This window comes from Phoxinus phoxinus, assembly GCF_949152265.1.
Source record: "Phoxinus phoxinus genome assembly, chromosome: 9".
Lineage (NCBI taxonomy): Eukaryota > Metazoa > Chordata > Actinopteri > Cypriniformes > Leuciscidae > Phoxinus > Phoxinus phoxinus.
The window spans coordinates 10,361,355-10,389,254 of record NC_136884.1 but is presented as its reverse complement, the minus strand read 5'-3'; the positions used below and the strand labels follow the sequence as shown (position 1 = coordinate 10,389,254).

The 27,900-nt window shown below is 38.0% G+C and overlaps 1 protein-coding gene across 3 annotated transcripts; it reads right to left on the bottom strand.

The window, feature by feature from the left end:
* Positions 1–10,859: 10,859 nt before the first annotated feature.
* lrguk (leucine-rich repeats and guanylate kinase domain containing) lies at positions 10,860–27,375 on the bottom strand. Of its 3 annotated transcripts, XR_013798853.1 has the most exons (21): positions 27,122–27,375; positions 26,907–27,008; positions 26,144–26,225; positions 25,786–25,886; positions 25,545–25,626; positions 23,494–23,618; positions 21,848–21,991; positions 21,270–21,350; positions 21,093–21,179; positions 20,716–20,822; positions 20,336–20,455; positions 19,968–20,064; positions 18,994–19,107; positions 18,677–18,902; positions 17,419–17,535; positions 16,620–16,738; positions 16,393–16,481; positions 15,181–15,297; positions 13,252–13,409; positions 12,418–12,828; positions 10,860–11,030 (listed from the first exon to the last, which is right to left on the bottom strand). XR_013798853.1 is itself a non-coding variant. In XM_079622723.1 (20 exons), the coding sequence occupies exons 1-20, from the start codon at positions 27,125–27,127 to the stop codon at positions 12,686–12,688; spliced, it is 2,217 nt and encodes a 738-aa protein (XP_079478849.1). In that variant the 5' UTR covers positions 27,128–27,375; the 3' UTR covers positions 10,860–12,685. The 3 variants fall into 3 exon arrangements, 2 of the variants coding, with proteins under 2 accessions (XP_079478849.1, XP_079478850.1); XM_079622723.1 differs by having other exon boundaries at positions 10,860–12,828; XM_079622724.1 differs by having other exon boundaries at positions 10,860–12,828; positions 18,677–18,878.
* Positions 27,376–27,900: the final 525 nt, after the last annotated feature.

Genomic DNA, 27,900 nt, shown 5'->3' with positions numbered 1-27,900 from the left:
TTGTCAGGTTTTTGTTCTGTTATGGACTCTTATGTTGAGCTTCCTTTGGATTCCTCCCTGTGTTTAGTTTCTGTTTGCTTGGTTTCCTTGGTTTCTGATTATGTCCTTTGTTTCTGATTTATTATGTAACCTTCCTTAAGTTTTTCATATGTAAAATCTCTCGGGACAAAATTAGGTACTTAAAAAAATCATTCCTGATTATTGTGGAAGTACGTGAGACCTCCCAAATGTGACTTTTGAAAAGCAGCAGCAGAAGTTGGGGTCGAAAAGGTGGAGAGCATGTAGCACCAGGGTTTTTAGATCTTACAAATAAAACAGCCAGACCTCAGAGCTGGTCACATGCCTTCCCAAAGAGCAGCGTTAGAACAGCAGCGTAAAACACAGCAACTGTGAACAGAGAAAGCGATGGGACAGGTCTTTAATGGTCTTCTGCAGGAATGCCGGGATGGAGTTTATTGGTTCTTGCCAGCTGTCACTCATGACACACTATAATTCAGCAAGCCCCATTCACATACACAGACCTGACAAGCTGAAAAACTAGGTCAAAGGTCAGGCATTGAGAGAAAAAAATGAGAGAAAAAAGGGGAAAAAAACCACTCAAGAGGCTATAAAAAGAATGGCATACATATATTTGTTGTATATAATAAAACATATTTTTGGATATAAAATATTTATATATTTTATTTATTATTTATATATTATATTTGATATAAATCAAATATCAATAATAAATTAAATTAATTAATATGCATAGGCCTAAATAATAATATTGCACTAAATCTTCCATTTGATCTCATATTGGCCAAGGATGATAGCACAATTTATGGAGTTACCTAGAGTCCAAAACAAAATCTCAGAGTTGTGAAAAACAGTGTGACACACCTGTGTAATGGACAATCCCTCAGCTAGCCCTATGGAGATGCTACAAAGGCGAGTATTAAAGTTACAGATGAAGAAGGTATTGAATGAGTGGAAGGACAGAGAGAGAGAGAAATTGATTCCCAGTGTCCTCATGGCTGACCCGCAGGTGTGCAGAGGCCTGCTGGGCACAGTAAGGTCAGGCTTTCATGTCTCAGGACCTCTCTGGCCACTGGGTCAGCTCTATCTATAGGACGCCAAGAGAGCCATAAATCCTCATGACTGTGGGTGTCTGCAGGGATGAAGAGGCGAAGAACCAACGAAAAAGAGGGATGAGCAGACTGAAAGAAAAAAGAGATTGTAGATTAGATTTGTGTAAACTGGCTTTGGGAGCTTTTTCATCACATCAGAAAGCTTTTTAGACCACTTTACATAACAATCATAAGATTTCCAGGCTTGAAGAATACTTGCACTTAAAACCTTGTGCACCCATTTCAAATGTTTGGTGCAAGTAAGATTTTTTAAAAAAGAAAAGAAATTAATACTAATAAAATATTAAACAGTACTGTTTTCAACACTGATAACAATAACTAAAGTTTCTTAGGCAGAAAATCATATTAGAATGAATTCTGAAGGATCATGTGACACTGAAGTAATGATGCTGAAAATTCAGTTCTGCTATCACAGGAATATATTACATTTGAAAATATATTTAAATAGAAAGCAGTTATTTTAATAATATTTCACAATATTACTGTTTTTATGTATTTTGATCACATAAATGCAGCTTTGAGGAGCATAACCGTTTTCTTTAAAAAAATGTAATAAACCTTACCGACCCCAACATTTACAACGTAGTCTGTGCCATCTAAAGTCTAAAGTCTAAAAAACAGATTTCGTATCAAGCAGACCTGCATGCTCCAACCTTGATATTTACGTGTTTCTCTGAAATCCTTGATTCTGATTGGTCAGTTGCAGCATTCTGTGATAAAATATTTTTATATATGAACACTAATGCGTGTAATTGATTGAAGTTTCTGGCAAATAATTTTCATGCTAATTTTTCTTCCTCCTCTCCCATAATATAACTTTATCTTAAACCAATAGCTCATGCCAATTCTGTATTTATTTGGTAAGTAGGCATGTAATAAGACAAATAATGCACAGTCAGCTGGCCATCATCACGAAAATAAACCCGTTCTGGACGATAAAGACCCACACGTGTTAAATCCAGACCCTGATCTCTCTGCCTGCGTTCATTTTGCAATAATAACCGACTGACTGTACATTATACCTGATTGACTGATTGAACTCACACAATGCAGACGGTGCTACAGAGAAATGAGGGGAAGTAATAGAAATGCCCACCAGCAAATAACATTCGAGACCTAATATTTTCAAGAACTATTTTAGCAAGGTCAGCTCTGTGTTGGATTGTTTTAGACCAGTTTCACAATAGGAAAACTTACCGTACGATAATGGTGCTGTTACTGCATTATCAAGCAGTTAAATGCATTGAGGAATACATGTTGAACAAAGCTGATAATGGCTAATCAGCCTGACAAATATTAACCATGGCTTGTCTTTTAAAACTAGCAGCTAATTTCTGTTTTTTTGACTGCATACGAAACCCCAAAGTGGTTCATACTGCAGCTGAAGTGCGCTTTGATTAAATTCGAGCTTTAGGCTTGAGTAAAAACAACAACGTACGCAGGGACGAGTATGAGAGAAACGGCGAAAGCCAAAGAAATCTCTCCTGTCGGTCATACATTAGGAATTCACAGGGCTGGGCTGAGTTTCTGACACGGTGTTGTAAAAACATCACTGACATGATGGGTAATTGCTCCTTTGGTACGTTCGCCTGTTTTTACAGGCATGTTAGTTGAGGCCTCTCTTCATTGGCTGTCACCTTTTGTGTCTGTACCACGATTCCATCATAGACTTCGCGTCACCACAAAAGACTTGTTTTCATGTTTTCAGCAGTTATGAATAATAAATAGCTATTGCTTCACATGCTCCTGGGAGAAATACAATCCAATTGGATGATGTATAGATTTAATGCAATGCTGAAATCTTAATTATAAGTTCATTTTCTGTGCTCCGATGGCTCAAACAGTTCATTATTCTGCCCTGCAGGGCCATTCCGACTCCACTTTAATTGTGTTTTTGACATGGAATGAGTTTAAAGTCCATGTTTAAATAATGCGCCTGCCTGAGTTTTGCTTTTGGGGGGGAAAAGTATTGATTGATGTAATATAAACACAAGTGCCTCATTTAAAGTTATGGAAGTGTGTCAACAGAGAGAAGAAATAAGGAGAGCTGTGGAGTAGTAATATGAATATGATATTAAAGTTGTGCGTGTGGATGTCTGTGGTCTCTGGCACAACTGGCAAGTTGTCTTTATCCAGGAAATCAAGGACTTGTTGCCCACGGCAATCAGAAAGATACGTATCCCCTGCTGCTAGATATTTGGCACAGTGCCCACCTCAATCCACAAGGCCTAAAGTATGTGCTCATCGGCAACACAAAACACACCCACTACCTCCAATTGACACTTAAAACCAACACAAAAATATGTGCCCTTTGTCTGTCTGTTTGGAACATAGACAGTATATAAGAGGTTTGGAACGCGCACGCACGCACGCACGCACACACACACACAGACACACACACAGCATTGTAATAGGGGTCTTCAACCCAAATTATATTCTCCATCAGGGGCCAGTTGACTGAGTAAAAAAATATATAATTGTTTTTAAGTCCAATCATGCACTTTAACTAAATACAGATATTGGTGCATGGACTGATCTTTTTGGAGCTGAGCCACTCATCTCTTCTTTACAAGTAGTGCACTGCTCTGCATGCTTAGTGGACTAATGATGCCTGAGATTGTATTTCTGCAATGTAATTTACTCCTTGCAGATCCGGCAGGTATCCGCCTCATTAAGAGACCAGAAACATCACGATACGGCTTTGATGTGATGCTCAGATGTTATTTGAATGGATAAAAACCAGAAATAAATAGCAATTTATTCACATATATGGTAGATAAAAACTTGTGAGGGACACTGTCACTAATATAATGGCAGTTACTTATTTGTAGGTATATATTTAAAAATATATTTTTAAATATATAAAATGAATTTTTTTTTAATGTGACATAGACAACATATTGTTTCCTAATTAAAGAATTTACCTTTTATATTGTCACTTTAGTATTATAGTAAAATATAATTTGTTGTATGTATGTATGTATGTATGTTTTTATAGATATGCTATAAAATATTATCTTTTAACTCAAATAAAATATTTGATATTAATACATTTTAATCAGAAAAAAAGCAAAATGAATGGATGGATGGATGAGTGGATGGATGGATGGATGGATGGATGGGTAGATGGGTGGATGGATAGATGGGTGGGTGGATGGATGGATGGATGGATGGATGGATGGATGAGTTGATGGATGAGTGGATGGATGGATGGATGGATGGGTAGATGGGTGGATGGATGGATGAATGGATGGATGGATGGGTGGATGGATAGATGCATCCCCTAGCACCCTTTTGAGACACTGTGGAGGTTCTTGGACTCTAGTTTGAAAACCAATGGATTTTCTGGTTACATCAAATTGCATCCCAGATTTAAAGATAAACGTTAAGGACCACATTTGGCCCAGTAGTTTGAGACTCTTACACTAGTTTCTTTCATACCTTGCTGGGGTGCTTCATGAATATGTAATTAATCCTTATGTGCTGCTAAGACTATTTTGTTTTACAGTATGTTGATCATAAAATACTATACGGCCACCAGTAGGGCCATAAAAGAACACCTGAAACCAAGAGTATCTAGTTGCACATGGTCCAGGCAGGTTAGGGTGCCTCTTTTGGACCTGATCCAGAAGCCCATCCTTTCCATTAGCTATTATTCTATAAGGCAAAGAAGCCACTGAGTCTGATGAATGTCAGAAAATATAGGCCAAACACACACTGACAGAACCTGAAGTCGAAGAGTCAAATCTGTTAAACACCTCAGTCCACACTTTACAGCTTTTTGGTTATATTTACAATTAAATTGCATATCCACACACACACGCAAGCAAGCAAGCAAGAGCAACCACACACACACACACACACACACACACACACACACACACACACACACACACACACACACACACACACACGCTCCAGTCTGCAAGCTACAGGCCCTCAGACAGTCAGATGTCTAATGAGGCCAGCCTTTGAACTCGGGCTTGATTTATGCTTTACTGAATATCAAAACCATGCACAAATTTATTATAGCAGGAATGCAGCCATCTCTCATTCACTCAGGCAATGAGTAGAAAACCACAAGCAGGGACAAGCCCTAACAGCGAAATCCAGTGTCTTCTTCTCCCTACATAAGCAAGCATACACTCATATACACTGTATCTACTACACCGCTGATATCCATATGCAGTGATAAAGAATATACGAGCACAGGGCTCAACAAGAATGCACCAGGACCAATGTGAGAGTGTTTCAGGTCAGCTTGTAAATGTAAATCTAATTTTGTGTGGTGTTTTGAACAACGCTTTTGTGAATTCTATTGATTTAAATGTCACTCAGATAAAGTTATCTAGTTGGCTAACACAGCTATGAGTTCAAAGATTTCATGGAGGAACAACTTCATGTATTGCAAATAAAAAAAACTAAAACCAAGCCATTTTTAAACTGAAATTAAAAGTCTAAATATTTAATTTATCTGATGGGCATAAAATATGTGCATTTAGCATTTTAGCAAACGCATTTTAGCAAATTAATGTTATCAATCTATCTATCTATCTATCTATCTATCTATCTATCTATCTATCTATCTATCTATCTATCTATCTATCTATCTATCTATCTATCTATCTATCTATCTATCTATCTATCTATCCATCCATCCATCCATCCATCCATCCATCCATCCATCCATCCATCCATCCATCTATATTATTATTATATCTAAATTCTTATAATTAATCAAATATAATAAATATAATTAAATAAATTGTATATAAAATTATAGCTGTATGATTGCAAACTGAAAGCCTCATATATAACATTTACTGGCCTGACTGGGCCGACAGAAACAAATCATTATCATTGAGCCCCGGAGTATAGGTTTACATTTCTCCACTAAAGACAGAGTGTAGGTAAGAATCAGCGTCTGTCTCACGGGGGGAGGTAAAGTCTCCATATGGTTTAGAGATGCACACATGGCCAGATCCATTCGGAAAACATACCGCTCGACCCGCCAATGTCTGCGCCTCCCACACTCGTTCAGCTTCTGAAAAGTATCCAATGATGAATCTCAAGAGGAAGAGGAGGAGCAATGAGGAAAACAATGGGTAAGTAGAGAGAGGATGGACCATAACAAGCCATAATGCAGAGTTACAGATGAAAGAAAGCAGAAATCGGTGTACCAGAAGGAGCCACTGATGGCCTAACCAGCCGCCCGGGAGAGGAGAAACACAGACCTGAGGAATGCTTAGAAGACGGCTTGAAAAAACTCCTGTGCGCCCAAGTTTGACAATATTCAGTGATGAGGCAAGGTTTAACTAATAGTGCTGAACTGCTGATATTTTGAAGAATATGGGAAACCAATACAGTTGACGGGCCCCATTGACATTGAAAAAACATACTATGGAAGTCAATGGGCGTCAACTGTTTGGTTACCGACATTCTTCAAAATATCTTCTTTGTGTTCAGCAGAAGAAAGATGTCAGAATTTTCATTTTTTGGGTTTCTAGCATGGCAGTAAATTGAGCTAGTAATGATGGTTACAACTAAAGGCCTCTTTTAGCCTTTATTTAAGAATGCTACCACATAATTAAGTAAGTTTGCAGCCGTTTTTGAGTGTTGAGATGTGAAAGTCTCACACACCACCCATCTCATGTACTAATCTACCTACTGTACATAACTCCTTCCTCTTCATCCTTCATCAAAAGCCCAATAAACAACAATCACACCCCCACTATTAACAGAGGCTATAATCACTCAAACACAAACACCCAGATACTGTAACTATGTGCTGTCATCACCCCCATTCGCTCAAAAGGAATGTAAACAGTGTGTATGGAGAGGAATGTCAAATGTCACTTATCTGTGTGTCTGCAGGGTCGGTGCAAGTGATCATCCCACAAAGAGCTTCAGTTCACAGGCAGGGTTTGGTGTGCTGAACGGCACGCTGAGGCCTGTGGAGTCACATCTGATGGGGTTTGGGCCTGAGGGATACTGTACAGGAGAGATTACATAAGATTTGAGCAATGCAAATACAGTATATATTTTTCTTTTGTGGTTTTATTCATACACTGTCTTTAGAATACTGGAATGATAAAGTTTTGCCTCTGAGCCCCTGATTTAATTGTAACTATACTCAAAGTATAATTTATGAATGCCCATGTGCTCTAGATACACGATCCCTCAACTTAAAGGCAGAGTGCGGATGATCTGGAAAGGCATGCTGGGCTTAGATGCCTGATTCCACATTTGCTTGTGTTTAGAGGACATAGAGAGCTGAGAAACAGCGATACTGGCTGCACCATGAAAGGATGATTAATAAACCTGTTAAACAAGCCTGATAACATCGGCAGAGCTGCTCTCCATCAGACATTAAATGCTGCGTTTAAAAAGCGGCACTGCATTTATGAGCTGTAGTAAAGCCTTTGCCCAGGATGAAGGGAAACGCTTCGGCCAGCTGGCGTCCTGCTCCACATGAGATCTGCTGTGGGTTAGCAGAACAGATGCAAATACAGACAGGAAGAGTGAATGAGAGAGACAGATGAACAACGAACTTCATCCGAAGTTTTCTTTGCTCTGAGTCAGCGTGCAAAGCAAGTGCACTTTCCACAAATATGATACATACAGTATTAGGGTCTGGATCAGACATTTCGGACAATGTATGTGCTTAAGCTTCAGAAAACATTAACTGTCAACCAAAAGGTTTATAAAGTTTATAAAGAAATACTGTAAATACTGCAAAAGTATTACACACGCACACACACACAATATATATATATATATATATATATATATATATATATATATATATATATATATATATGTAAGATTTATGTATGTAAGACTTTTACAGTATATATATGTATGTAAGATTTTTACAGTATATCTTTACATACCGTAAACAATGTATTCAATAATCATTAAATACATTAAAAAAACATTTAAAAAAAACATGGTAAGAGTAAACATTGTTTAAAAAATATAAAGCATACTGAAAACAATTTATGTAATAAAATATAATATAAAACACCAAAAATAGAACATGGTAAGAATAACATAATTTAAAAAAAACATTAAGCATACTGTAAACAGTTAAATAAATAAATAAATATACTTGGGACCAAATTTTTACTGCTACTTAATACAATGATACCATTGCGTGGATTTTATTGAATTTAATTGTTGGGAGGTTCACAATCCCTGAGGTGGGACAGGCCAAAATAATATTTAAGGAGGGATACAGACATTTGATGCGTTTAATACTTGTATTAGTTACTCAAACGTATCTAATAAACAACATAATCAAATATAAAAAAATAAAAAAAAAACATGGCATTTTCTTAAAAAAAAAAAAGTCCTGGGAGACCAAAGTGTAGCATATTCAGGGAGAGTGCCAAATGTGCGTGCCAACATGCCACTTTTAAAGTACAAGCACTGCCTAATGGAGAGGAGCTTTAAATATAAACCGAACCCTCATTGTGCAGCTTTCTTTTAACAAGTATTTTAACACGTTGCAAAACTTTTATAGTTTATCTGACAATGCAAAAATGAGAGACAGAATGAGAGAGAGAGAGAGAGAGAGAGAGAGAGAGAGAGAGAGAGAGAGAGAGAGAGAGAGAGAGAGAGAGCGTAACCCTTAATTAAAAGTATTAGAAATCTTCTTCCATCAGCATGAGGGGGAATTAATGTGGGGCTGTTGGCACATGAAGTCAATGCTTCAGGCTTCCTGTCTCCAAATAGGCAAACAGGAGGTGCATTGCAGAGAGCCTGTTGCCTTGGTAACAACAACTGAGCTGCATGGATTCCAAGCAGAAGCACTTCTGAATTCTCAGGGGTGAATCTAACTACACCTTTAAAGATTAAACGTTGACTCGACACAACAACACAGCAGCAAACCCAAGAAACATAAGAAACTTACATGGTTAGAAATAATCACAAGTTTAACCTTCACCGCACGTACATTCCTTCATTGGAATCGAATGACATAAAACGATACATTTTAAATGATAAATTAGCACTTTCTAAAATAATTTGTGGAGGACATTGATTTGAAGATACAAATAACGTTTTTCATTTCTGGTGAACCGTAGATACGCCTCAGTCAACAGCATATCATATAATAATTTCTCTGCCTGGAGTTTCCAGAAGTTTCCACACACCTTATTCCGGGCAGATGGACCATTTTCCAAAGCCTCTAATACTGTATCCAGTTCAAAGGCTTCTGTCAGTGAGCCCCAGCAGCTGATTCACTTTAAGTGCAGGAAACTGTCCTGTTCCCAAAGGAGAGGCAGAGTAGGCCTATACATCCCTCTGTAAACGCACTGATTTACTATTTTTTATTTATTTACTATTTTAGTTACCTAAACGCTCAGATGGAATCTGCAGAATCGTTACATTATCTGCACTGAATCTGGAAGAACACTCTCCATGATGGATTTAAATGCTGGTAATATTTTACTAAATGGTAGTTGGTTTCTCCCTAAAAAAAGTAACGAATTGCGTGATTTTTTTATGGAACGTAATGCGTCACGTTACTTTGCGTTACTTTTTCTCACCTGAGCTGGGCTTGCTTGTCTGTTTTTAATAACCAAAAAAAGTTCAAGTTTTTTTTTTTAGCAAATGTAAAGACTCTTGCACACCAAAAGTGAAATAAATGAGCCTCAGTCAGGCTGAAGGAAATACAAATTCAAGCGTGTACAGTAGAGGGCGCCGCTCAAACAAAACTTTCAGCTGTGCGGCCATTTTCTGAGTTGCAGAAGAATAGTTTTTGCTTTTTAGTAGGCCTATGGTTGAATTGGTTCATTGAAGGTCAGCAGCAAAGTCAAAAAATTTATTTGTGTAATTCAACGTTTAATTATTGCAAGTTTGTGTAATATTCTGAGTTTGCATTTCATTGTTTTTTTATACACTGAGGAAAACTGAATCTGTTTTTGTGCAGGTGAGATGAGTAAATGCATGTTCACATTTAGTCTAGAACTACAATATCCATCATATTCACACAGTGCACACAACACCTCTGTCTGCACTAACTCCTGATTTCTCTCAACATGGAGACAGGAGAGCTGTCTGTCATTACATGGGAAAACAAAGTAACTTGAGTTACCTATTTGGAAAAGTAACCCAGATATTACATTTTAAATTTAAAAGTAATGCGTTACTTTAGTTACTTGAAAAAAATAATCTGATTATGTAACTCATGTAACTTGTAATGCGTTACCCCCAAAACTGAGTAAGAGTAGTAGAAAATACTTGGCTACTAAAAGCATAATTATTTAGACAAATTACACAAAATATGAAATAAAATAATAAAAGTTTAACGGTCGCAACAAACAGGGCTGCAAATTTGAAAAAGGTGAATGTTTCCCATGGGGCTAGATATCTGCATGTCTTGATATAAAATTAAAATGATTCTTTGATTAAAGTGATATAGTTGTATCATATGTCTAATAAAGTGATGCCTGTTTACATTCATAAGCACTCAAAGGACACAGAATGAATAGTGCAAAATCATTTATTGCAAGTTCGTACACAACTTTCTGGAACTGTAAAGTTCAAACTACACATTCATATTACAGAAATGATTATTAACATTTTCTTCAAGGTTTTTGAAAACTGGAGCATCAGTATTTTCGATCACTCCAAGATCGCTCGGAGCGATTTTCTTTCTTTCACCAGCAAACAGCAGAACAGAATGTGACCCCTGTGGGCTTGAGCTGACAAACAGTTTCTGCGGCTATAAGGGTAAAATACAGCAGCCCTCCTATGATTTACCCCTCCCTCTCTCACGTCTCTGTGTGGAAAAGATGATTTATGCCAGTTTTTTTGTCTCCCAGCACTACTCTGTATAATATAATGTGGACCGGTTTGTCTTTCTTTGAGATATGATCTTGGTTTTCAGATGTCCTGAGAAAAGGTAGAAAGAAGGAAATTATGAGTCAGGTCAGCATGATTATGATTCTCTGTCATCTTACGAAAGTGTGCCGGCGGTGTCCGATTGGTTACCTTTACGAGTTGAATGATAAATTGGAAGATCATCTTGTAAATATAGTTTTTTTAAAACGTCTTTTTTTATTACAAAACTGATTTGGTAACACTTTACAATCAGGTGTAATTTTTCAACATTAAGTAACTACATTACTTACCAAGAACTATCAATGAATAATAAGTTCACAGCGTGTATTATTTACTAAATAATTTTTGAATGTTGTATTTGTTCTAATTAGTCAATGCACTGTGAACTAACATGAACAAACAATGAACAACTGTGTTTTATTATCTAACGTTGATAAAGATGATTACATCTTGTAAAAAATACATTGCTCACAGTTAGTTCATGTAAGTTGATACATTAACCAATGTTAATAAATTATATCTTATTGTAATATTATTTTATATCAAAATGTCTGACATCGTGTTTCATTTTGAGTTAAGGGTCTTTCTTGCAAATTTTTTTCTTCTTCACATATTCATTTATTGAACTACATTGAGGTCACCAGGATTCAAGTACTTTCACACTGAAACCAAGAGTTGCTATCTCGACTCAAATGCTGTTAAACACAGCTGTGCATATAGAGCAACACTGGGGTCGTGAGATCTAGATGAGAGTGATAAAGTAGCAAAAGTGTGAAGACTGTCTCTGTAAGTAGGTTATGCCCGAGGGTTCTCACAGCCGTCTTGTCTGAAACTGCCTCTGAATTATGAGATCATTGCAACATCTGCCGGTTAGAGGGACCGACGCTGATGGACGGCCAGGTGTGTGTGTGTGTGCAAAATGTACACACGAGCTCACACCGATGACAAATGAAAGCGGAAATGAAATGCAACTTGTGTCACGAGATACCTAAATAGCAGTCTCAATATATTTACTCAGTCTGAGTGTGTCAGATTGAGCCATAAGATACATTCATTACAGGAGGAGTCTCTTCAACCTCTCCTGTTCCACTGAAGTTCATGACACACATACGTATATTATGGTAACATAACTCTGTTTATGCAAAAATATTCTATCATTTATGCATTTGGCATCCAAAGTCCCTTGCAATGAATTTAAGTAGGCTACCATTAAAAAAGTTTGTGGTTGGTAAGCTTTTTAAAAATGTTTTTGAAGGTCTCTTATGCTCACCAAGGCTGCATTTGTGACTTGACAGTCGCTTTCGATCAGTTTAATGCACCTTTGCAGAATAAAAGTATTAATTTCTTTAAAAATAAATAAATATATTTTATATGACGATATATTGTAACATTGTAATGTAAAGTGTGACCTCCATTGCACACCTTTTTGCCTCGTTACCTGTGTTTAGGGATTTGAGACCTTCCAGAGCTTAGATCTGCAGATGACTCTCAGATCCCTCACACTGGAGGACACAGATGAAGGATGGGAATCTCCATATTTACCGATGCCTCTCAGCACTGACCACAGCTGTTCCTTTCATTGACATTTATTGAATGGCTGGCTCAGGGCTTCAGGGCTTAATTAAACTTATTTCAACAACCTATTTTTGTTGCTAACACTCTAATATCTCACAATCTATACCCTCTCCAGCTCTCTGTCCTGTCAGTCACTGCTTTGAGCCGGATTCACTGGTCTTCCTTCCAGATGGGATGGGCGGCAGGACTGGTTTAACGTTGGCACCTGGCCGGCCCGGGGAGGAGGGGAGTGTTGGAGAGACACGTTCAGAGCGAGGAGCATCAGGGGTCAGACCTGAGTCCATGTGACATGTGAGAGATCAAACAGACATCCATTAGTCACATAAACTGACAATCTAAAGTGATTGCATGAGTAGTCATATGTATTTAAACAAATTACACTTATACAATATCTATGTGAACACCTTCTAAAATGTAAAAGTATAATGGGCCCGTTCAAACAGAATGCAGACACGCAGGTCAGTAGAACAGAAAGAAGTGCAAGGTCTAGAGACATGTTTTTTAAAATTTTAACTTCTTTTAACGTGAGCACCGAGTTTTTACATTGCAGTTTCATGCATGAGACTCTGCAAAAGACGCAAGATGTGAGCAAAGAGATCTGTCTAGCCTATGTTTACATTGAAAAACAATGGGAAAGTACAAACTAGATACTAAAATGTATAAAGAATGAGCACAGAAAGGAACATGAGCTCTTGACCTCTAAGAGAGTCCCGGTCCTGCCCCAACATAGATATATCCAAAGGCTCTACATTGGGCCCTGACCCAGAGTCTGATCCCCGGGCCGGGCTCTCAGCTGAGAGCGCCCCTGCTGAGCTCCTCATGGACAGGCCAGAACTGGCACGAGATTCCTCAGAACTGAGATAGAGGAGATGGAGAGAGAGAGAGAGAGAGAGAGAGAGAGAGAGAGAGAGAGAGAGAGAGAGAGAGAGAGAGAGAGAGAGAGAGAGAGAGAGAGAGAGAGAGAGAGAGAGAGAGAGAGAGAGAGAGAGAGAGAGAGAGAGAGAGAGAGAGAGAGAGAGAGAGAGAGAGAGAGAGAGAGAGAGAGAGAGAGAGAGAGAGAGAGAGAGAGAGAGAGAGAGAGAGAGAGAGAGAGAGAGAGAGAGAGATTAAGAAAGGTAAAGACAGAGTTATAACATCAAAACAGTTTGCTGTATACTATACAGTAGGTCAGTGATTGGCTTTTTACTTTTTGTCTATTCCATACTTCACTCCCCTGCCACAATAATGTAATGTCTTTAATGATCTTCATTTAAAGTCTTTTCTCAGCAAATACTGATATATTAATACATTCATTTTATAAATTAATCAACATATATACATTACTAATCAAATGTTTAGGGTCGGTAAGATTTTTTATGTTTTTGAAAGAGGTCTCTAATGCTCACCATGGCTGAAAATAAATAAATAAATAATAGTATTATTTACAGTATATATTATATACTATATATATATATATATATATATATATACACACATATACTGTACATATTTAAAAATGTAATTTATAGAAGTATTATAGTATTTACAGAAATATTTAATAACATTTTACATCTCTTTACTATCACTTGATTAATTTAATGCATCCTAGCTGAATAAAAGTATTAATTTCTTTGAAAAAAAAATAAAACAATTCTTACTGACCCAAACATTTCATTGGGAGTGTGATTAATTTGACTGACAGCCCAACTTTTAAGGTCTCCTTATGCCACAATCCTCAGTTCGATTGGAAACTAAATCCAAAAAGCAACAACAATATGGAAATGGTTAATTCTCTATAGGATTGAGTTAAAAAACACACTCACATGTACATGCGCGCACATGTACACACACACACACACACACTGAAGGGCTGAATAAATAAACATCTCAAGACACCCATTAAAAACAGGTTTTAAGAAGTTTTGATTAGCATCAGATTCTTTTTTTAATATAGAGTTGGCAATGGTCCCTCCCCTCACAGATCTCCCAAGATTATGCAGGCTGCATTTTCAATTGATTTCATAAAGACCACAGTAAAATTCATAACTAGATTGCGAAGTAACAAACTCCAATTGCATATTGCTTTTCCCTGGTGGAGGGGAAACAAAAAGTCACTGTTTAACACAATTTGGAGTAGCACATTAGTTTTGTCCTTTTTTTCCTTCAAGCTAATAAGCAAACGCTGGTGCACCACGCAGACCGGGCGGCTCTGTAAGTCTCCCAGGATTCCTCTTAATGAGCTAAATTACAGTGTATTTAAATATCTTGGGGACATGCATATTTCACAGGAGTAGTCTTGTATTTCCTCGCATGGTTAAAGTCCCCGAGCTCACACACGGGAGAGGCAAAAGCACCGATAGTCATAAATCTGCATTTACGTGCTCCAACACATACATCTTCCAGATGGCCTGCGGCATGTCAGGTACCTGAATGCTTTAACTTTGAGCTGGGGATGAAAACTTTGATATTTGAGCCTGGATGTGTGTAAAATGGAGATGGAGGTTATAAACATAAAGGGAGAGGCTACAAGATAAAACAGGTCCTGGGAAATGATGTACACAAGGAGAGGACTTTGGGGAAAGGTTAATTGTCTTGCCGCGCTCAGGTCAGAGGCCAGAGGTGAAAAGTGAAGGTGTGTGTGACATACCTGCTGTCCTCATCGAGGTCATGACCGCCGAGGCCAACAGGACGCACTGAGGAGGAAGAGGGGCCTGGTTGAGGCAGGGAGTGAGAGGCTAATGATGATGGAGCTGTTGGTGCACTCCTGTGACACACACATAAACACACATACAGTGTCAGTTAAACACTGTTTACACACACCAGCCTCAGCCTGTGGTGGTGCTTTGTGCAGAGGAGACAACTTTTTTGCATTTTATACAACCACAATAGCTTGTTACAAATCCAGGCCATGTAATTGTAGCCATGTACAACTAAAAACAGTATATAAAAACGAATTATCAATAAAACATCATTTAAATAACAAAAAAAAATTCAGCTAATTAAAAATCTACTATTTCAACCAACACTATTATTCAAGTTTGGGTACAAAACAATGTTTTAATTTTTTTGATATTTAAAATTTTTATTTGATTAAAAACTACAGTAAAAACTGTAATATTGTGAAATATAATTACCATTTTCTATTTTAATATAATTTATCATGTAATTTATCCCTGTGACGGGAAAGCTGAATTTCAGCAGCCATTATTCCATTCTTCAGTGTCACATGATCCTTCAGAAATCATTCTAATATGCTGATTTGGTGCTTAAGAAACATTTCTTATTATTATTATCAATGTTGAAAACAGTTGTGCTGCTTAATATTTCTGTGGAAACTGTGATACATCAGGATTCGTTAATTAATAGACAGTTCAAGAAACTTTTTTAACAGTATAAATGCCTTCACTGTCACTTTTGATCAATTTATTGCATCGTTGCTGAATAAAAGTATTAATTTCTTTCACAAATCTTACTGACCCCAAACTTTTGTACAGTAGCATAAATTATAGTTCTGTTTAAATGAGCTTATTCAAATATGGCATGTTGCTTGCATTTGTGCATGCAGTTTAATGATAAATGTAGTATTTATCTAGTATTAATGTTGCATCATTAGCTTTGCCACCTGCTAACACTAAACTCTATTGGAATCATTATTTCTGTGGTGTGCAGAGCTGTTCCTTATGAAAAACATTTCAAATCAGTCACTTTTTGAGGTTCTAGTTGAGTTAGCATGATGTCTTAGCAGACAGCAAGGCAGCTCGCTAAATTTTGGATTGAGCCAATGTTTTGGGGACGGAACAGTGATGTTCTATCTCATCAGTCACAGTCTTTGAGTAATGTATAGACAGTGTTATGTTACCTCTGAAACAGCTCGGCGTAAGCACCAAGACTCTTCCCACTCAAAGCTTCCCGAATCAGCTGCTGGCGTCTGTGATTGGAAGCCATTTCCTATGAAGTTCACAGAAATATATTGTGCTCACTTAAGTGTTCAGCTATTCCCAAGCCAATGAGCTTCTGTGGATTATATCGAACCAATAATTATGTAATATAAGCAGAATCAATAAAACTAGACATGCTCTCACTTACTGCAGGGGTCTGCTGAGGGGTCATCTTGGCCTGGATTTTGTTCTGGTAGTTTCTGCTGTAGGAGTCCATGAGGTCAGTGGCCTCTGTCGTGTTGGCTGCCAGTAACTCACCAGTTGCGTCTACAACAGCGTTATGGTTAGGGCACTCGGCCATCGTGAACAGATGTCTGCTGTGGCTGTAGCAGTGAAGTGCCACAGCCTCACACTGAGTACAACTATTTCCTTTATAATCCTGGCTAAGCACCCCACAGACAAAACTGACTATATGTAAAGACCCCATGAAAACAAATTAAGAGTTTTGTGGCCTTTAGTCCATGTCTGTTATTTTGGTATCACTTTACAATACGGGTGCACTAACATGCATTCGTTTATCTACTGTATGTCTCATGAAGTTAATGAATGACTCATGAAGAAGTAAACCATTCATTAATGAGTGAGTAAATCATATATGAATTGCTATTAAATACATTTATCATCACCTTTGGATTAATTCCCTATCAACATCTAGTATTAAATAAGTGTAAATACATGTCTTAGTCAAGGATTAAGTCATGGATTCATTTTTCTGTAATTTAATTACAGTTACTTCTGATGTAATTGCATTAAATACTGTATAGACTATAAAAAATTCTATATAAAACAATAGTGGAATCTGGAATTAACATAAAAATCTAACATCTAATGTTAAAATGCATGTTTTTAATGTACATTTTTTAATTCTCTTCCAACTGTGAAATATGCTTGTCAGTGATTTCATTGGGTCTTTAAGTGTATGGCAAAGTTGGACTGTGATAGCTCACTTGTGGAGGTGTTGTCAGGTGTTACTGAGCTGCTGTCATCTCCTCCTCCCTGCTCCTCTAGACCCAGGTACTCTTTCACCAGCTGTTTTAGTGTCTGGTAGGCCTCAGCACGATCATCTGATGAGCATAATAGAGTGGTGCAGGGGCCAGACCCGGAAACAAGTTAGCATTTTTAGCACTTCCGGTTCCATAATCCTGAAGTCAATGTGTTTTTGGTTAAATGCTTGTAATAAGGTCTGTGAACATAAGTTATCTCAAGATATGTTTATGTTTTATTCTACAATATGAAATACATCAGTAATAGAGCTAAGAGCAGCTCTTAGAGCACGCACTTCTAGGCTGCAGAACCGTTTTATCTCAAGGGCCATCGTAGAACTGAACAATTATGCACCTCTATCTTCCAGTCAGCACAGTTGCACTTTATAGAAATGGACTTTATGCAATGGAGCTTACGTGTAATGTTTAATACCCTGTTATTTTAACTATATTTATTGTGTGAATGTGTATATGAATGTGAGCATTGTTTTTAGAGGATGCACAAGCAAATTTCGTTGTGTGGTACTACTGCACAATGACAATAAAAATCTACTACTACTACTACTACTACTACTAATACCCTCTTGTGATTTTTTTAAAAGCTTTTGCTTGTCTTGTAAAAGGTTGGAATACAAGTGGCTAAATAGGACTTGTTGGTGATATTCAAGTCCGCTTTCACAGCATCGTTGTGCTTATAATCGCGCTCTTGAAAACTATTATTACTCGAACTTTCAGGGAAAATGTTTTCTAACAAAAGCTGAAAGAATTGTTGGAAGCGCAGACTATAAACAAACTACCGGTACACCACTGTGGTGTAGTTTGTTTAGCTTTTGACTTCTTCAGATTATATTTACGCTTCAAAATTCATGAAAGTTGTGTTCATTGTGTTCACAAAATGTGTAAGAATCATAAGCTTGTGTTAGTCACAGACCTTATTTTCTGCAATAAAAAAAACAATAGGATTTTTCCATCGGCTTTTGGATTGTCAAGGGAACCAGGGTGATGCTAACGTCTGGGTTGGCTTACAAAAACACGTCATATCTGCACCACTTGGTAGAAGAGAGCAATCGATTTTCCATAAAAATCTGAATGGATTTTTTTTTTATGTCTTGCTATGGCAGTTTTGCTTAATTGTCACTTTCTTACAATTCACAAAGGGAAATAAAAAGTATATTTCAATAGAAAGACAATGCGTAACAATGGGTTAATAAAATGTTGTTACCACAAGGGATGATGTTATCAAAGAAGCCAGGCTTTTCTCTGTTGATCTTGGCATACAAATCAATGCGAGACACGGCTGTTTCCATTTGAGCGTTGCTGTAGAATCCTCTTGCTTTCAGAAAGCAGACGTAATTATCAACAACAGTGGGGATCAGCAAGACGTAACGGGGCTCAAAACATGAGTTCTTCAAGCTATACACTCCCTGGTCAACAAACACACAAAACGTCTGGTATAATTAACTACGGTGGCATTTGACCCAATTTTGTGCTTGGTCAATGAATGTTAACATGGTGGAACATGTTTTCTTGATGCCATACCTCTAGTTCCATATGCACACAGCAGGCCAGACCTTCACGAGCCACATGCTCAATAGACTCCCGAGACAGGCCATACCAATGTCCTCCATATTGCATCGTCTGGACAAACTGACCCTGAAAGTAGGAGAATAAAACCGAAAAAGACACTGTAATTGGAACATGACTGTCATAGAACTCAAATTAATTTCTGAATTGGCGTCATCATGGATGTTCAGGACGGATTCACTGCAGAATGACCTGAACTCTTGACCTTTGGGCTGCAAGGGAACATCGTTCTTCCCACACAGACAAACCTCTGACCCCAGTGTCCAACTGCACCTGGGTCTATTTACCAGCAGCAACGCTGTAGTCAAGCTTTTACCCGCAGAAAGCAATTCTCAAACACATGTTTCTACGTCTCTGGTCAAGGTGGCTTTAAAACATCAGTACAAATACCAACCGTGCTCTAATCCTACCCTCTTTTTGCTTTAACGGGCCCAGAGAGAAGCACCAAGCAAGAAAAAGCAGAGGAGCGTTTGCGCCTGCAGAATGCCGACACACATCTGTGTTTGTGTGATATAGGTAGGAGAGGTTAGTCTGTAAAACTCGACTCTGTCTCTTCTTCCTCCGCGCTGCCGGCATAAGGTTATAATCGCACATCAAAAGGCTTCCTTCCAGCCTCTATCAATCAATAACACTGGACTTATATAGCAACACTTCAGAGCTAAACGAGATAGTGGCGGCACACACTAGGTGTGCGCTCTCTCAGAAGCACCCGAGGGGCCTGGGGAAAGAGAGAATCTAGGGTGAATTCTTTCCCCTCTTCACATTTTTGGCATGTCATTGCTTTATAGACCAATATGGCCTCTGGGAGTCTGTTTCTGCAGATGAATGGGCATGAAAACTGTAACACAATAGTTCACAGTTATGAGTAAAATTGGGCAAAAGCAGATCAGAATATGATAAAAGTCTGGCTGTCTGACTGAAGACTTTACCATTTGAATCATGTTCTGAAATTCTTCCTCGGTGACAAAGTGATAGTCTGATCCATCCTCTTCCCCATAATAGGGCCCCCTGGTGGTGTGGCAGGCTCTACAACAAACAAATCGATTAAAGAAACTAGAATCATTCATTCTTTCCAAGTATAACTATTCATGTCATCTTGGAAAAAAAGTCCTGTATTCTTTCATGTCACAATATATACGCAGAAAAACTAAATATTGCAATGTCAATTTTTCTAAGCTCTAAGATAAACACAATTACATCGCATTATACAGTCGAATAAAATACAGATTAATATTTTATTCGTTCGAAAAAAACACATTTTAGTGGCTTTTATAATGCACTCTAAACTGACACTTACCCATAAGCAAAATAGTCTCTGAATTCCTGGCACAGCTTATGGGCAAGTTCCCTCTTCCCACAGGCCTGCGGGCCAGTTAGGACCAGCATGGGGTACGGAGCATCCAGACTGGGGAGAGTGCTTGTGAAATAACATGCAAAAATGCATATTAGCTTAATGCTGTTGTAGTGAACCATGCTATTGAACTTCCTGTGAGTTCAACCATGTAGTTTATAACCAACTGTGTGACTTCAAATAGCCTCACTACATAGCTCCAGATCCATTTTAGCTCAGATCAGAGCTCTGTGAGTAGTTTGAAGGGCTTTCTGCTTGAGGAAAGTGTCCTTTGTGGACTAGACAGGCCCATAAAATGAAGAGGAAAGCGGATCGAAAAGTCGCACCTGTCAAAAATAACCTGCGGTTGCATGAGCTGGTACATCAAGTGGGTCATGTGATCTCTGGCTGCGATCACCTCCATAGGAGGGTCGTACTTGTTCACAGCAGACACCTGAAAATAAAAAGACAACAGCAATGTGACTCCCTATTCAACCTTGCCATAATCGTTCAAATACATGCTTTATTTTACAACAAACTTTCAGAGCTTTCAAGTTACTTTCCAGTTCTTTTCTGTTCAATTCAGATCCTTGAACCCTGAGCTCTGGACTCCAACCAGCAAGCATATGCTATTCAAATATATATATATATATATATATACAATAATAGGCTTCCTCCATCTCAAAGCCATAAACAGCACTTCACTTTTTAGAAACTAGATCACCTTCTCCTCTGCAGTTACAGTGTGTTGGTCCAGAAGTATGAGGTGTTGGAGGAGGAAGATCACAGCCAGTCTATAGTCATCTTGGTTCTGCAAGAAGCCAAATGGCTTTGAGTATAAGGTAATTATGACTTTAGGACAATTGTTACCTATGCTGTTGAGATGTTTTTGTGGCCTTACCTGCACTGGGTTTCTCAGGAGATTAATTTCTCTCAACAAAATCAGGTCATGCAAATGTGCAGCCTCCTTTATCTCACTGATCTGATATACAAGGAACAAAAAACAAAAAAAGTTTTGAGTAATTTGTTGAGTGAAACAAGCTCACTCTCAGATATCAAAAATACCTTTTCAAAAGGTACACTTTTGTACATTATTTACCCCTAATATTAGTGCCACATATACACTTGAAGAAAAATATGTGCAAAGATTGTACAACGTTCTAGATCTAAAAGATGGATATTAGTACCTTTGAGTCGTAACATGTATCTTTAAAGTACTACTATGAATCTTTTAGGAGTAGATAAGGAACAAAGTTGTCCCTTTAAGGGTAATGCTCCAGTGACAAGCTGTTGTAAAGGTAAATAAAATTAACATTTATTTTCTGACAGACTTTTAGTTGCAATTCTCACATTTTAGTTTAGACTTCCTAACCATTTTCACTTGGTCAGACTGGTTCCTTTTGGTTGGTAAAGTTCTGAGGTATAACATTAGAGCCATTTGCATAATATAATATGACAGGAATGTGACAGCTCCTTTACCAGATTGCTCTCAAGGTTGACAGTTCCCAGGAGATGGATGTTCTGGAGACCCGAGAGGCTTTGAATCCGGTTACAGGACAAATCCAGAACTTGGAGGTTGCGGAGAGTCTGGAGATTCTCAATCTTGTGTATCACATTCGCCCTCTTAAAACACACACGTATACAATTATCATTTCAATATTGCAAAGAACAGTAAATAAAATGCTCTGCACATGATCTGCACGGTCATGTGCTATTTCTGTATGGCTGTGACTGTGTGATTGACAGGTGAGCTCAGTTAATTCAAGGCTGATGGTTAAGGACTGACAGGTGAACATCTGGTAAGATGTAGCGAGTGCATATCAATGAACGAGAGACTTTCCGTACACCTAACGCCCGTCTCACCTCCATTTTCCTAGCCTTCGTATTAGGTTTGTAAATGGTTAGGATTTCAGTACAAATTCCCCAAAATCACACTCTGACAAACAACAAAACATCTGGTAAAACCAGCAAAACGTAACCATATTTTGGTTATTTAATGGAAACGGGTCAAATTGACCCGCAACATAATACGAGGACCAAAAATATTCCAGCTTCCAAAGCCCTGGCCTTACAATACCCCCATGCCTGGCACCGAACAGCAGGAGACATGACCATGAGAGGCTCTGGAAGCTACAGATCCAAAGTGTGATGGGTGTAAGAGGAACAGGCTGACAGGCGCACGCTGTTCAGGGTCTCAGAGCAACAGGGGGCGGACAGGTTCAGCGCGTGGGAGGGTGTGTACGGGCGAGGCTTTTTTTTGAACGGGGTCCAGGCTCTCTCACGCCAGCAGCTTGGCCTCATGGGGACATGGACACCAAAGGACGTGGCGCTGCTGACGATGAAGAATCTCTTTGATAAAGGACAGCATAAACATCCTTCAGCTGAGTGGCAAAGGTCTGGTGGCACGCTGGCCTGCCATATGGTGGGCTTCAACACCAGGCTTTGTTTTATTTTCTGAAAAGGCTGGAGCTTAATCATGCATACTGTCTGAAAAACACACAGTTAGGGGATGGTTCTGGGAAAAAACAGTAACTGTCAACGATATCAAAATGGTAGAAGGACGTGCCAACACAAGAGGCTGTAGTGTTGCCCACACTATCGCAGACAGCGAGCATGGCAACCTTTCTAAAAGTGTTGACACAACAACATAATCTGGAAGAGGATGACAGGTGACGGGGAGATACTATGGGGGGAGCAGAAAATATGTCAACAGGTTATGCGGTCTGACGCTAATTAATCCAACAGAGACTCGTAACACTTCGGGGAAAGACAAGGAAGACCTCACATTTCTCTATTCCAATCTGAAATTAAAATCAAGCGTGATTATATTTATTTATCGCCCTATCATGAAGACGGTGACATATTTTCCCAAGCAGAAATTAACATTTTAGAGTTTCATATTCAGTACCTGTCCTTGCCTTGCCAATGTTAATTTCCATCCTCAAAACACACATTAATTAATCTGCAAACCTGCTCTTAAGTAAATATTTTACAAATTACACTCATATTTTATACCTCTCTGCACTTATTAATCATCAGGAATAAATTTGCTGTGTTAAATTGGTGTTGCTGTTATGGTATAAATGTCTGTAGTGTGTGTGTGTGTTTAAGAGGGCTGATGGTACCAGACAGAGCACTCTGAGGGGCAGATGGTCCAGACCCCTAATGCGGGAGATGTTGTTATGGGCCAGGCTGAGGTGTGAGAGCCTTTTGCACTTTTCCAGTCCGCTGATGGCACTAAATGAATTATCTGAACAGCGATGAATGGTCAAGGAATGCTTTCTTTTGAACAAATCCATAGTTTAAAGTCAAGATGAATAATCTTAGTTACTTTTTAATTACACATTCCAGGTCTTATTGTGATTGTAATTTATCAGTGCATGCTAAAAAAAACCTAAAAGTTCATCAATGTCCTCCATTTTGGTATGTGACACCCACTTTTCCCTATCCAATCAATTCCCGATGGATATTTCAATGGTCCACTTTAGACATTCTATTACAGTTTTTCTCGATTGCTTAAACACATTTCTTGAAACTATGCCTCATATTCTCAAAACAGTAAACACAAATCCATAACGTCTCACCCAATTCCCCAAACATCCTATTTTCAGGTCAAAATGAAGCTCTACACTCAACTGGACACACAAGCCATCAAAATCACACACACTACAACATAGTCTTACACACTGGTGTAATAAATTCAAAACAACATTTCCAAAACTGGTAAGTTATGTTGCTTGTGGTTACCCCCCTCACAAACATTTTCACTTGATGAACACAAAAACACAACCAATGGATACATTGGCATATTTTTATTCATTCATGTACTCTTGTAAAAATACTTTTTTTTTTTTTTACTCTGTCCTCTAATTTTATTTTTTTATATTTACTTGCGTAAGATATGTGTGTGACCATCATATGACAGTAATAGAGCACACACAAACCTTATTCAAATATGGATGAATTGGGTAAAGAGTGTTGGTCGTGACAGGAGGGCCTCCACTAAAGGATAAAATATGATGAACAAGTCTAAGAATGTTCCACCTATGGTTGAAAAACCATCATTGGCCTAGAAAGATAACAGTCTGGGAGTCAAGACTATAAAGGAGGAAGGATGCTCTCCCTTCACTGTCACACTCTGCAGACACTCTGTGTGACTGTACGACTGCTGGCCTTTTCTTGCTAGAAAATAAACCTCATCAAAGACAATGGGAAATGTTTGCCTCTTATTCAGTGATAGAATTTTGTTTGCCAGCACACCTCCCTGAAGCTTCTGATGATAGAGGTGACGATGAAGTGTCTCAAATTCTGCCTTTCTCATAGCCCAGCCTCCCTCATAGTCATACCATGGACAAGGACATGGTCAACTAAAGTGGCTTGAATTTCATCCGAGACCACTTGTCTTCTTGGCCTTCCCCGTACCTTTCCTCCTCCTCCTATCCCTCCTCGACTTCTTTCTTCATGTCTTTCTGGATCTATTGTTCCAAAACTCAATAAACTGATTCGGGCCCTTTTATCTATCTATTGAAGGATCTGATTGATGTGTGTTAAATTTTGACTCTTAGTGTTTTCACCTGGGCAATTGTGTGCTAACTGAGCTGAAGCTGTGCTGACTTGAGTGAACAATACTGAATACTAGTGCTTTCTAAATGACCACATGGTGTAGGCAATGGGAAATGAAGGGATTTGTGTTTATAGTTTAGTGAAATGGGTGTGCTTTTTGATAAATGGCATTATGGTTTTGAAATTTTAGTTCAAAAGCCTGGTTATAGTGTTTAAGCAATCGAGAAAAACTGTAACTAAGTAACTTTGCAACTACATGTCAACTACCAGTCTCATGAGTATTAGTAGACTGTCTGCTTATTATCTTCTAACACTTTATTTTGATGCTCCCCAAAAGACATTCTATTCACTATAAGTGACTTTGCAAGTATGTCAACTTATTCTACTTACCCGAACCCTAACACCTAACTCTAACAGTCTACTAATATTCTAATGAGAGTTAGTTGACATGTAGTTGCAAATTTACTTACGTTTAGTTGAATTTTTTAAATGGACCATCGAAATAAAGTGTAACCCTTACCCCGCCCTATATTATATTCACTTTGGAAATACATTACTGAAGTAAAATGAATTGCAAATGTTGTATCATGCTCTGCAACCTTAAAAAGGATACAGTCGAGAATCAGTTTGTTCAAAGAAGAATATGCAGAAAGATCCTTCATAACTGTGATCTGGTTGTGTGAAAAATTCACTTCCTGCAAAAAATAAAAAAGAGGAAAATAACAGTATGAAAGATGATCATACAAAAAGCAAGAAATTACAAAAGGAAATTGTTAAGTTATTCTTCATTCAGCGATGCATGGGAAAAGTGAACCTCACATGACATCAGAATGCTCTGTACTGAATTGAATCACCTTGAGATTTTTTGGCGGCTGGAATCCAAAGAAATCAGTGAGTTGGTTGTGGGAAGCATCCAGTATGATGAGGTGTGGCATGTGACTCACGCAGGATAGATCTACCAGTCACAAAACATTAGGCAGAAAGAGCAAGAGAAAGATGGATGACAAGCATCTGCACAGCTGAGATTATTTGTCCCGCTACCAAGCAACCATGAAGGGCACGGATGAAGGAAATTCCGGCAAACATTTTCAACAAGAGGATATTATCTGCATTAGCGGAAGACAAATATGAGCAGGTCCGAAACATGACAGCAAATTTCAATTCACCATATTGTTTGCTTTTAACATAAACATTAAGCTGGTGTAAACCTACCTTTGATTTTATTGTAGGGAAGCTCTAGCTTTTGTAGATAGATGTAATTGCATAAAATGGAGACATTTTTCAAGTCTCGCCCCTGTGGCCAAACACAATCAGAAATTCAGTTAAGGTGGCAATAAAATGTCATCCGGTAAAACCCTGAAACTAGAGGAGAGTATGGCGCATTAAAAAGGATGTAAACTAATTTGGAGGCCACTTCTGTTTCTCTCAAAGTCATGCAACTAAACAATATCAGTGCTTCCAGAAAAATATATTAATATTCTACCCCAGAGCTCTGTCGAGTAAGCCTGGGAAATTTCATTATGGAAAATATCAATTGATGCATAGTGATGTAACAGTCTCAGTGTGTGTGTGTAGATCAGATTGTGGGGAGCAAATAGCCTATTCCCAAACGGACAATAAAACCACTTATATTGTGGTGACCAACCAATAGTAAACATACTAAATAATGTCTTAACCCATTTAACAGTCAAAACTGTGATTTATACCTATCAAAAACTATAAAAAACTGCTCAATTACAGAACAAGAATTAATATAATATAATATATATGTGTGTGTGTGTGTGTGTGTGTGTGTGTGTGTGTGTGTGTGTGTGTGTGGTCATTTGACTGTTACGAAAGCCATGACAAAAATCAACATTGTACAAATGCATAAAGGTTATGTTATTATGTCAAGTCAGTATAATAACATTACAAGGCAATGGAAATCCCACAAAACAAATATGAATGTGTGTATGTGTGCGTGTTGATCACTCACTGGCACAGATAGGCATAGGTAAGTGTGCTGGAGTCCTGTAGCAGACTGTCCCAAGTTGGACAGGCATTTAAACACCTCGTCCTCTGTCAGTTCACCATCATTCTCCAATAGAAAAGAACGATTGAAGCAAACCATAAAGATTTTAATCATGGATACAAAGAGTTAAGTATAGAATATATAAGTAACGTTAAATAACCATATTTGAGGGCTGTTACCTCCATTGTTGTTTGTGTCACCTCTCTTCTTTTGCGGTCTCTATGGTTTCCTGTCTCCAGAGAGCACCGCTTAACGTTAGTTCTAGAGAATCTAGAGGAAGGAAGGAATCTAACATGTTCAGCTTAACACAAACGCCAAAGATGGAATATTTGACGCCATTAATGACTAAAACAGTTTCATTTTTTCCTTCTAAATGGATGCAAGTAAATCCGGACTTTCTGTGAGGAGCAAGTCAAGGTTGAACTAATTTGCACGCGCATCGGTTGCCTGGTAACCATGCATAAACTAAAAGCAGCGCAAGCGTTTTGCACATGCGCATCAATGGAACGCTACGACTCAGTTCTCTGACTCATGTTGTCAAAACATGATAATATAAATACAGGAATTCATAAGATTAGATCTATTTGTTACTATTATACAGTCATAACTTGTAAATTGTATAGGCCTATATAAGTTATAGAATACTTACATTTAATCATTTAAAATGGCCTACGTAAGTTATAGCTTACATTTAATACAAAAATGTATGTATATATTTGATTAGTATATATACTTATATATATATATATATATATATATATATATCTACCTATATGTAGTATATAAATATACATATATGTAGTATATAGTGTGTGTGTGTACATCTGAATGCATGTATGTGTGTATGTATGCATGTAGCCTATATGTGAATCCCAGCACATTCATTAAGTGACATTTTGTCTATAAATAGATCTGAAGACCTAAATTAGTAAATTCAAAGGGTTAAATGAAATGAAAC

Excerpts from the sequence above, each read along its gene's own strand:
- lrguk (XM_079622723.1), bottom strand. Across the intron at positions 20,823-21,092 it reads CTGTAACTGCAGAGGAGAAG|GTGTCTGCTGTGAACAAGTA; the intron begins GTGATCTAGTTT and ends TTTTATTTTCAG. Across the intron at positions 19,108-19,967 it reads TTCAGAACATGATTCAAATG|GGTCAGTTTGTCCAGACGAT; the intron begins GTAAAGTCTTCA and ends TCCTACTTTCAG.